The sequence below is a fragment of the Lepisma saccharinum genome, chromosome 29 (assembly GCF_977018435.1).
Source record: "Lepisma saccharinum chromosome 29, izLepSacc3.1, whole genome shotgun sequence".
NCBI classification, from domain to species: Eukaryota; Metazoa; Arthropoda; class Insecta; order Zygentoma; family Lepismatidae; genus Lepisma; species Lepisma saccharinum.
In genome coordinates, this window is record NC_139257.1 from 44,010,860 (window position 1) to 44,023,525 (window position 12,666).

Consider the following 12,666-nt stretch of genomic DNA (forward strand, 5'->3'; position numbering starts at 1 on the left):
ACTGTGCATAAAGTGAACTTAAAACACATCAATCAACGTTTACAACCTGCACTCCACGACATTGCCTCCGCCAGGGACGACTTAAGTAGAAATTTCGTATTTTTTTAAAATGTTTGTCTTCTAATTGGTAATGCAATTGGTTTCTACAGGGTGAGTCATAAGTCTCCATACAAATGGTGAAAACGGTGACTAATGCTTATTTTTCCTTTTCAGGCAGGTGAACCAATGAAAAAGAGATGCCACTAACGAAGGAAGAACGGATTGACATCATTCTGTTGACTGGGAGTGGTACCACCTGTCATGTAGCACGTACATTCAATGCAACCGACAGAACGCAGATAACCCATGACACCGTGGCCAAACTTATCAAGAAATTCAGAAGGACAGGTTCCGTCGCCGACGAAAGCAGGCCTGGAAGACCAAAGACAGCAACATATGAAAGGAGGGTAACGCAGGTGCCACGGTGTCATGGGTTATCTTCGTTCTGTGGGTTGCATTGAATGTACGTGCTACATGACAGGTGGTACCACTCCCAGTCAACAGAATGATGTCAATCTGTTCTTACTTCGTTAGTGGCATCTCTTTTTCATTGGTTCACCTGCCTGGAAAGGAAAAATAAACATTATTCGCAGTTTTCACCATTTGCATGGAGACTTATGACTCACCCTAGGCTTATAGTCTCATATATACCAAACCAAACTAGGCTTGGCTCGTTACTATACTGTTATTTGTTTCTGAGATATACATTTTATTAAAAATCATATGGAATTTCAAATTGCCTCTCAAATGTGCATGTTGCATTACATTGTAATACATTTTTCTTCTCTGAAAGCATCTGCACAAAGAGCATCATTTTTGCAGCCAGAGTGGAGTGAGGGGCCACCCAATTCGAAATTTCGTGGGGGAAAAATACTTTCTTCTACTTGATGGAACAAAATAAGTTTCTATAACCATAGGCTTACAGGCTTATCTACCTTGAACAAAAGTTGTAACTTATATTTGTACCTAAGTCTTTTCTCAATAATGTTTTTCAATTTTTATACATGAGCATAAACTTCCACAACTACACAAAAAATTGAAACAAGTAAACCAACCATCACAGGAAGCTTCCTACTACCCATCCATATTGACAAAGTGTTGTCTATTTGGATGCAAAGGAAAAATTGTGGTAACGAGTGTCATAGGCTTTGACTCATGCTAGCATTTAATTGGCCTGAAACTCCCATAAGTGAATTAGTATATCAGTAATACAGTGTAAGCAGGAAGGTGCCACTTCAATTGTGATATGTAGCACAAATATTATGTTTATAACTGATAAAGGCCTTGTATCTTGAAAAGAAGTAAGGTATCTTATGTCATATTTCACTTTCTCTTATCAATTAAAAGTAACAACTTTGTTTATCTTGCTTATCAATTCATTAAGGCATGCCACTTTGTTCTTTGGTCAGTATTTCCAATTCACAATTTTTGAATAAATAAAATGCTACATAGTCAAAATGAACAGTGCCAAAATTGAATTCATACTTACATTTACACTATAGAGTTTTGTAATCACAGAGGCATCTCCTGAATACATGTGGTGCATGCTGCACATGCGTCAATTATGGGGAAAAGGACAGCTTGCTCTGCGACGACATTAATGAGCATTTCTACATTCTAATTTCTTCATATAGGAGAAGTATTTATTTTACACGAAGGCACTGAACTAAGCTTATATTACATTTCTTGGATCATCAATTGTGGGAAAAGAATTATTACTTTCTTTCACTTCAGATCCAAGAAATGTAATATAAACTTAGTTGAGCGCCCTTGTGTAAAATAAAAAGTTCTCCTATATGAAGAAATTAGAATGTAGAAATGCTCATTAATGTCGTCGCAGAGCAAGCTGTCCTTTTTCCCCGCATGCACCGCATGCGTTCACGAGATACCTCTGTGTAATCATAGGTAGAAACAGGATTCAGGAAGTACACTAGGACTAAAGGCAAAAATGTGTGTCATGTGCATCATACTCGCCCGTGAGGGAGGAGCAGAGTGGAGCATACTTTCTTATGTCCCAAGTTGAATGGATGGAGTGGAAGATGCGCGAAGGCTTTTCGGCTGAAGATTGGTTTGTGGTGGTGCTATAAGACCACCATCACATAGAAAATTTTCTGATGAATGTCAAAAAAAAAAGAAAGTTAATTATGGAGCAGGATTATGGAGCGATTATGGAGCAGGTTGCGCCATCGAGATTTTTTGGGGGTATTTTTTCCTTCAAATAATATAAAATTCAACATTTAATCCATTCGATGAAGAAAATAAAGTGTTTAGTCTAAGGATATTATCGAAGAGGGGAGGGGGGAGAAAGCTCTTGATAAAGTGTTAAATCTTAAGATTGTCAAGAGATTTCTGTAGTGGAGAGAGAGTTCGAAAATTAAAATTTGGACACTGCATTTAGCGATATAATATCCACACGTTTTCAACCCTGAACGTGCCAAAGGAGAAGCTGGAAAAGACTAAATATCTTGGGATCTTAAGAAAGTATTAACATCCAATTAAATTAATATTCTTGAAAGCCTGCAAAGAAATGGATGTAAAAATTTTCTTGCTCGCTTCGCTCGCAATGATCTGTTGCAGTGGCGGCTAGCCAAGTGCAACAAGTGCAGATGTTTTCACCTAATTTTCAAATTAATATTGACATTTTTCATTTGCTTGTTAAATTAAACCATTTCCCAGCAGAACGCACACGATAATACTCAAATAATACGCCGCTCGGTGCTACGCACATGAAGAGTTCGTCGCAGCATAAACAAACCAAGAGCAGATGCCGCCAGGTTGCGGAAGACTTTAGCCGGTTGTCATGGCAACGGTGACGTCACCTAGCATTGGAATTGAACGGGTGTCGCCATCTAGGTGCAGCAGTTCTCTCGTTGACAGAAAACATTGCATCCAGTGGTTGTGGCAAAATCGTTGCGTTCTCGCGAGATCTTGTTCCGCGTGTGTGTTTCGCTTTTCCTATCGTGTGTTGTGTTCATGTGTTGAGCTGTGGTTTGTACAATGAACCCAATAAATGACTTAGTGTGTAATTTGTTGCAGACAACATTTTCCAGATGGACGGATGAAGACAAAAAAGACGTTTTAAATTGTGGGGGGCCCACTGACACTTACTATTTATTTTTCATTGTCTATAAATGTACTTCTTCACCTGTTATTTTAGGCACGAGCCGCTACTGATGTGTTGACACTTTGAGTTGAATGTGAAGTTTATATACTATAGCTGCATTACAAAACAAGCTATATTCTTGATTATGATGATCGATTTTAGGGGTGGTCTTGAATGATGGGCACCCCTGTTTAGGGAGGAGGGGCAGATCAAAGTATAGTGTTTAGTAAAGCTAAGAAAAAAGTTACTTTCGGTAGACACGCTGTCGTAATTAAATATGTTGTGGGAATTACGATATGGTTTGAGGGTGCAAATGTTATGATTTGGGGGGATGCGCCATTAGCCTTGGGGGGATGGGCAACCCTAAGTGAGAAGAGTGACATACAAGAGTTAAAGAGAGAGAGAGGGAGAGATCAGATAGAAAGAAATGGAGAGAAAGAAATATATTAAATGTAGAGTGACCAGCCATGTAAGGTCATATGTTATGTGTGTGTTTATTATCTTGAACAAGATGCAAGCTTTTCAGCTTTGTAACTATTGGTTGTACATTATCTTTTCAGCAATTTTAATCAGAAAGCAGCATACGGAACTATGCCTTACTATGAAGCTAATGAAGGAGACATGAAGAAAGTTGTTTTCTGCGTCCATGGGAAAGTAGATTGCTCATTAGGTCACGATGGGGACGAGAGTATTAACCAACAAAACAGAAAGGAGTCTAGTGCTCGTAAGTATTTAGGTTATCCAAGAATAGAATTCTTACTACTGAAGTGTGAAATAGCTTCAGTCTACAAGGTGAGCCAAAAGTCAGGTTAGGTACATAAAGTTTCCTTGTCTATTTCCTGGTGCATGGATCATTTGCCATGGTCCCATTGAGTGGCCACTATGATCTCCAGACCTGACACCAATAGTTTTTTTTTTTCTTTTGGGTTATTTAAAGACACTCATCTACTCAGTTAAGATTCAGAACATCCAGCATCTGAAGGAACACATTGTGCAATGTGCAGACATGATTACGCCAGACGTTCTGCAAAAGGTTCTGGAGAACTGGAAACAGGGTGCGAAATCCCTGGGATGGGGGAATTCCCCCACCAACGATCTTGTCCTGAAATCCCCCCACCGATCTCTTCAGGGGGGAGAGTTTTTGTTTTAACAACGAACATAAACAATTAGTTTGGGATTCGAATATACTTGACTGGAATAATATCGATAACATAACTGACAACAAAGAGCATCATATCTTAGGAAACTGAATCCAGCCAACAATCCCCAGAACACAGAAATTAGACAGACTTATTTCTTATCCATTTCTCATCGCATTTCTTTAGCAACGACGAAGTATATAAATATATTAATAAAACACGTAATAGCACTTATATATGAATTTTATACAGGAAACTATTATCGTCTTAATTTCTCTTATTTTTGCCCCTCCTCTCTTACGCAAATCATTGTTCATAGCATCAGTAGTACATCAAAATCTTCAATTTGCAATTACATTTTGAATGAAATACAGTCGATATAATATATTGTATATTTTATAATATAATCTGATTATTTAATAATTGACACATATTTAATGGCATTATATATACATACATATATATGTATATATACTTCCTTCCCTCCCACCAATCTGCTCTGATTTCGCACCCTGAGTCTGGAAATGTCATGTGCACAAATGCATTGATGTTCAAGGTGCACACATTGAAGATATACTATAAATCCCTATGTAACCTGACTTTTGACTCACCCTGTATAATGAATTGAAATGCTTATTAGCTGAAACTCGGTCTATACCATAAATCACAAGGAAAGTTCTAAAATTCAGTTTCTTTATAATAATACTTTTTGGTGATTTACAATTTTCATTTTTGTGTGAAGTGGTCACTTACACAGGAAGAGTTTACTTGTGATTCAGCTTGTAAATGTGGTAATTTTATCTGGTTGTTCAAAATTACACAAATAGTTTGTTGTATATTAGGGTGTCTACCAGTCAGGAATGCGAAGAAAGCCAAGAAATCAACAACTAGGTCAAGAAAGTCAAGAAATTATGCTGCTGGTCAATAATTTTTGATAATAATAAATTGAATATTTGGAAATCTAAAATTGTATTGTTCTGATTAAGATTTCTTCACTTTGTTTCTTAACAATTACATTCTTGTATGCATGAAGTTTTGTAAAAATATTAAATAAAGTAATGTCGCCATGCCCCATCCAGGATGAAGTCTGAAGAATTAATTTTTACTTGCATTAATAAAATTCAAGCAAGTCTAAATCTCTTGTTAAAGTACAGCTTCAGTTTTCTCTTGTGGTAGGGATTTTTCATTTAATAAAAATATATATTTTCTTAAATTTGCAACTCTACCTAAATAGGGGGCGATTACATAAATGTTGAAAAAAAGGAAGGGTCAAGAATTTGGGATTTATTTTGGTAGACACCCTGTATATGTTAGTAATGCGATAAAAGAGAAGACGAATAGTAAAAAAGTATTTATATGTTATAATAATAATAATATAATAATAACTTTATTGAGCGGGCGAGGTTCAGTGTACGCTGTTCTCCCACCTAACCCTTGTCAGAATAGTCTAAAGTTATAAACGGTATATACAGGGTTAGTCAAAATTATGTTAACACTAATGGATTGGTTTGTCCCATTTAATATTAACATAATTTTGACTAACCCTGTATATCCAATAAGAAAAGAAAACATAATAATAATAATAGTAAATAAGTAAGAAAGATGAAAGAAAAACATATGGACAATTTGAAATCAAATAAGAACTGTAAAGATACAATTAATGAGTATATGTATACACACAAAATTACATAAAACTAAATTCTAAATACAATTTTAAGTGTGTGTGTGTGCGCACACACATGTACACATAAATGCATATTTGTTAATGTTTCATGGTGCAAGAATAGAAATATTTGACATGAAGTAATATCAAATTCTTACATTGACATTAATACATTGTGGGATGTATTTTTATTCGTGTGTGCTTCTAGATTCAAACTGTTTACATAGTAGATAGTCCTTTGCTGTCAATTTAAGAACATGCAGTGTTGAAGGAACCTCAAGAAATTTACAAAACTATTCCATAATTATCATTTATACTTAAAATTATTCTGTAGATTCTGTTTTAGGGATCAAATATATTTATACGAGGGCTACTATTTATATTTTGAGCCTTGGCAACACTGATTGAAGTTAGGCGCGATTTGACGTTTGCACGGAATCGTCTGACATTATTGACCATAACGTACTTCAAATGTTTTGTCAATAGCTTCATTTGTGTTGTTTATGTTGCCTTGGAGATTGTGCGACAACAATAAAATGGAATTAACTCGTGAACATTTTCGTGCGATGATTTTATACGATTTTCGACGTGGATTATCAAGACAAGAGTGCATCGATCAACTAACTTCCACATTTGGCGATGAAGCCCCATCCTTTGCCACTGTGAAATGCTGGAATAACGAATTTAATCGTGGCCGCCATTCGCTCACCGACGAGATTCGCGAAGGTCGTCCAAAATCAGTTGTTGTTCAAGAAAACATTGATGCTGTGCAAAACCTAATACTGCAAGATCGTCACGTGACATACTGTGAGATTGAGGCAACCATATGCATTAGTTCCACCAGCATATATAAAATATTACATGATCATTTAGCTGTGAGAAAGGTATGTTCTCGTTGGATCCCACACAATTTGACAAAAACTCAAAACGACGCTCGCGTCAATTGGTGCAAACAAATGCTCAATAAATACAATCGTGGTGCTTCAAAAGACGTATATAAGATTGTAACAGGTGACGAATCATGGATATATGCATATGAGCCGGAACGTAAACAGCAGTCGACTGTATGGGTGTTTCAAGATGAACCCAATCCAACAAAAGTTGTTCGCGCTCGAAGCACATCGAAACAAATGGTCGCCTGTTTTTTTGTTTTTTTCGGGAAAACTGGTCATGTGGCAACTGTGCCTTTAGAGGAACGTAGAACGGTCAACTCTGAATGGTACACAACAATTTGTTTGCCAGAGGTCTTCGGTCAAATACGGAAAACAAACAAACGCCGTCGGATCATTCTTCATCAAGACAATGCCAGCTGTCACACATCTCGTCTAACAACCGACTTTATGAACAGTCAAAAAATCAAATTGATGGGTCATCCCGTACAGTCCTGATTTGGCACCCAATGACTTCTTCTTGTTCCCGATTGTCAAGAATAAATTGCGTGGACAACGATTTTCGTCGGCGGAAGACGCCGTTGGTGCGTTCAAAAACCATATTATGGAGGTGTCTCAAGAAGATTGGAAAAACTGCTTTGACAAATGGTTCGAACGAATGCAAAAGTGTATTGACCATAAAGGAGAATACTTCGAAAAACAATAAAGCAGTTTTCAATGCCAAATTCCTGTTTTTTCATTGTTAGGCTCAAAATATAAATAGTGACCCTCGTAGGCTACTACATAGTTTATTTTTAGGAAAAATTCTAAATTCTTTGATTGAAATATGTTGTGTACTCGTATTAATTTTCCTTGCTTCATTTCAGTTCATCCAAATTTCTGCCACAGGGAGAATAACTTAATAGACAAGAAAGCAAGAAGAAAACTTATTATAGCAAGTGTTCTTTGTGTCGTGTTTATGATTGGAGAAATAGTAGGTGAGTAGTAAGGAAGAAATAATATTCTTATGCTTAATACTTATACTTTGACATAATTTCCCCATTGAATCTCGACAAACTTAATATTTGTGTTATGAATTCATTGTTGCCTTTTCCATACTTCATGATTTTATACATTACAAAAGGTAAATAATTTCTCAATGAACTGAAGGTAGAAAGGAATACAGAAAAGAACATTTTCCACCAAAACTTTGTTCCTATTCACCATTCACACATTGATAAACTAAATTCTTCGTGCAAACAGTCCATGGAGGGCAAGGTTTGGCAACCAATGGGCTGAATCAATGCCTCTTGGAATCAATACTGATACTCTTACTGATTTGATGCCAATACTTTAACATTGGAACAACTTAAATTATTTTGACATCATACTATCATAGTGGCTAGTGGAGAGCTTCAAATATCTAGGAAGCAGAATTGAGAGAAGTGGAAGAATAGATGAGGAGGTAAACAGAAGAGGGCAAATGGGTGGTGGACTATATCAAGGTGTTCGAAGGTTAACATGGAACAGGGATGTATCTATGAAATGCAAGAAGGTAATATACAGGGTGGCTCAAAAAGTCACTTAACATCCCCGGTACAAGGACACTGCAGCGTGCAACATGGAAATGGTGATGACCAATCGTTATCAGGCCCAGGGGGAACCACATTGACGCCACCCTCATGGTCGGCGGCCATCTTGATGTCCGCCATCTTGAATTCAACCTTAGAATTTTAAATGGGAAGGGTGTGATATGAAATATCAAATCAGGCTAGAATTTCACGAGAAATGCAATGGTGAAGGTTTTTTCGACATATCTTAAACCAGTAAAAACTTATGATTCAATTCTTGTACCAATTTGCTCCTTTTCGAGGTGTTAGAAAAATGCCTTAAAATTTGTTTAGCGCATCTGTAATGCATTGAGATCAAAGTGATGTCTAGGGAGAGAAGTTCGCATGCCATTGCACACGATTTTAATCGGATACATCCACAAAGAGCTGCACATTATGAATGGTTGTCATGAACAATTTACAGTGTGACGGTTCCATTGAATTAAAAGTCCTTCACAGTGACAAGGCTAATGTTTATGTTCATAAGGAAGTTCATAAACAGAATATGCGACCCTTGTCATCTGTTAACTAACTTTGGACAGAAACTGCTTCACAACGTTCCCTTAGTGTCGTGGTGTTCCTCCACATTGAAAAAAACTGTAAAAAGTACCTTCTTCCATAAGCAAGGATGAAAAACCTGTTTATTTAACAAATCCAAGTAGCCCTAAGCATTTAAGGTTCCGTTGATGGAAAATTGACTAACCAATTGTATTCCACACAGCACGCCACACCATTAACTTACCAGCACTAACCATTCAGCTTTGATCTGTCGAAAATGGGTTATCTAACACCTCGAAAAGGAGCAAATTGGTACAAGAATTCAGTCATAACTTTTTAGTGGTTAAAGATACATAAAAGAAACCTTCACCATTGCATTTTTCATAAAATTCTAGCCTGATTTGATATATCACCCCCTTCCCATTTAAAATTCTGAAGTTGAATTCAAGATGGCGGACATCAAGATGGCCGCCGACCGTGCGGGTGGCATCAATGTGGTTCCCTCTTGGCCTGGCAACGATTGGTCATCACCATTTCCACGTTGCGCGCTGCAGTGGCCTTGTACCGAGGGTGTTAAGTGACTTTTTGAGCCACCCTGTATAACACATACTATGTGCCAATAATTATGTATGGAGCAGAGACTTGGACAATGACAGAGAGACAAAAGAAAGATGCAGGCAGTGGAGATGAAACTTTTAAGAAGTATATTGGGGAAGACTAGAAGGGATAGAATAAGGAATGAGGAGATCCGACAGACAATGAGGGGATGGGGGTTAAGCTTAGCAGGATATATGAGATGTTCTGAAGAGGATGGATGCAGAAAGACTACCAATAAGAGCTTACATGCACGAGGAGTGGGAATATGGCCAAGATGTCGGTGAAAAGAGCAGATAGCGGAGAGTGTAGGAGAAGAGGACAAGATTGGAACACAATGGAAAGAGACGAGTGGTGGAAGACCAGGAAAAAATGGAGAGGCGTGACTTCTATGCTGACCCAGCCACAGGCAGGATATGGCCAAGGATGATGATGATGACTAGGGCTCGGATAGTTATGCACTAAAAAAATGCAAAATATGTACTTTAAAAAGCTGTTTAATTTATAAATGCTGTATATTACAAACTATGAAAGATAACATGCCAGGCAATGAATATGCATTATTCTGAATGCTCATTCGCTACACTCATTTTTTTTCAATTAATATGGTTCTGCGTTAAATGAAACACAATACACTACAGATCAAGATCATGATTGCATTTGATAACAACATGTCTCAAATTTCCGAACTTGAAACTCCTCCTGTTTTCAGCTAGAATAGTCTTATATTCAGAAACACACGTTCCACTTCACAAATACAAGTGTACTGTATTTTAGGACGACAAAGTCAGACACATCAAGTTCCCAGATCATCCACACGTTGTCCATTTGCGATAAGAAACTTACACGCGGCGTTGCCAGCTTAGTCGATTGTTGAGGTGAGAATGACGTACTTGCCACATTTCATATAATCCAGGAAAAGGGACAGAAGAAATACAGAAAAGATAAAGAAAAGAGAAGCGAGGAGATGAAAAATAAATACAGTATATGCTTGGTGTTGGTTGTGGGTACAAAAATATGCACATCAACAACTTATTTTCATACAAATATGCACCTGCATATGAAATATGCATTTTTAGTTAAAAATCCTTAAATATGCATTTGCATATGCAATATGCAAAAAGCATAATTATCCGAGCCCTAATGATGGCTTTCATAAGACCAGAATGGACAAAAGCACTCTGTAAGAAGTCAATAGTGTTTCGAAGAAAATGGACATTAGCAATCATCATGTTGGAACATATATATATATAATTGCTTGTGATGATCGTACCTGAACTCACCAACTTTGGTTAGAAACTACAAAAATACACAGTGTGAGCCAACCAAATAATGATGACGACAGAACAACTTAAAGTATCAGATTACAGTATTTATAGACTTTGTAACCACATCAAGCTACCAGAGTTTTGTTTTTAAATTGTTGTCATTTAATTACAACATTTTTTACAGAATACTGTTGCAAAATTATTTTTATTATTATTATGCAAAATTTTGCATCATTTCCAGAATATGTTGATCCAATAAAATGTGTTGTATTGCTCGAGATATCTAACTCAAGAAAGGTAAAGGTCATTTTGAACCATTAATTCCAGTTAAAATTTGTTATTGATACCAGTAGTATCAGCTCATACTGATACATCAGCATCCATGTTGTAAAGTTACATATTTACATTTCCATTTCATTTTCCATTATAAAATTTTCTTCGCTTAATATTGCGCTCACCTTAAATATTATATATGTAATTTTATTCTTCCTTTATTTGGATTTATTTCATGTATGATTTCTTGAAATCATTACTGTATTTCTTGTCTATAACTGTATTAATATTTTATTACTGTGTGTATTATTATATGATGATTTCCATACCTATGGACATGGGTCAACGGAAATAAAGAATTATTATTATTATTAAGCAGTAACCTTGCCAGCAATACATACAGGAATGAATATATATTTTACAATTCTTCTAGATAGAAATCAGTCAATTTGTTATGAACCATTTTCATTTGCTCTAAGCAGAGAAGGTTATACATTCTATCATATATTTTTGTGGTCAATAATGCTAATTTTTTCCAACTTGTTGCATATTGTGTGAATGTGTATGCATTGTATATTTATTATATTTGCATAAGAAGTGAATTTCAACCGTGTTTGTGCTACGAGTTTTAAACAAGTATTGTTATAGTGTAAATAACTGTGTAATTGTCAGATGTTCTGAACTATTGATTCATAATCTAAAATGTTTATTTCAGGTGGATTTTTAGCCAACAGCCTTGCTATAGCTACGGATGCTGCTCATTTACTCACGGATTTTGCTAGTTTTATGATTTCATTGTTTGCCTTGTGGGTTGCTTCAAGGCCAGCCACACAAAGAATGAATTTTGGATGGCACAGAGCTGGTAAGTTCAATTTATATTGAGCAATACAAATATTATTACCACAAATTTATAAGTTTGTCCTGCGTTTATATACTGTATTGTCATCATTTTTAAGAAGTATGTATACACTGAAGTGTGGCTCAAATAACGATCGGGGATCAACAGTCACTGGGATGTAGCAAATTATTAAACTAGAGGTTTAAGGTTCATTATAACTGCAAAGGACCCACCCCGGTCAATGAAGAGAGAGAGGAGTTATAACTGAGTGAGAATGCTCTCTGCACACTTATCATGGTAATTATGCGATAAGGCCCGAACACCTCTCACTCGTTTATTTCGTTAATTTTAGCATTGATACTTAACTATTCTGCATTGCAGAAGATTCTTTAAGGTTAAGTTATACCTTTTTCCATAAAATAGTGTCAACTTTTCATATTACGAGTCATTATTTGTCTTCCTTGTTCCGCTTGGGTAACACAATATGGCGTGCACTCGTCATGGATCATCGCATGTCGTGCTTGTGTTTTGTCGATTTGGAGTGGGTATGCAGTGTTTCAACCTTCTTCACTGGAAAATACCTACTTTCGTGTTCATTATGTCATCACAAACCATTGACGGATAGCCTCAAAAACCATTCACGATAGCCCCACGAACCATTGATGGATAGCCCCAAAAAACATTCATGATAGCCCCAAAAACCATTCACCATAGCCCCTTGGACCATTTCCATCAAGGTTAGGTTAGGTTGGGTTAGGTTAGGAAAGCATAG

The 12,666-nt window shown here is 36.5% G+C and overlaps 1 protein-coding gene across 3 annotated transcripts in view; it reads left to right on the top strand.

Annotated features, from left to right (window-relative positions):
* The window catches only part of LOC145981319 (proton-coupled zinc antiporter SLC30A2-like), an 84,693-nt gene that overhangs the window by 57,157 nt on the left and 14,870 nt on the right, over positions 1-12,666 (top strand). For all 3 annotated transcript variants that reach the window (XM_083114524.1, XM_083114525.1, XM_083114523.1), the window contains exons 2-4: positions 3,703-3,866; positions 7,701-7,811; positions 11,772-11,918. In XM_083114524.1, the coding sequence (XP_082970650.1) occupies positions 3,703-3,866; positions 7,701-7,811; positions 11,772-11,918 (422 nt within the window). The remainder of the gene's footprint in view (positions 1-3,702; positions 3,867-7,700; positions 7,812-11,771; positions 11,919-12,666) is intronic.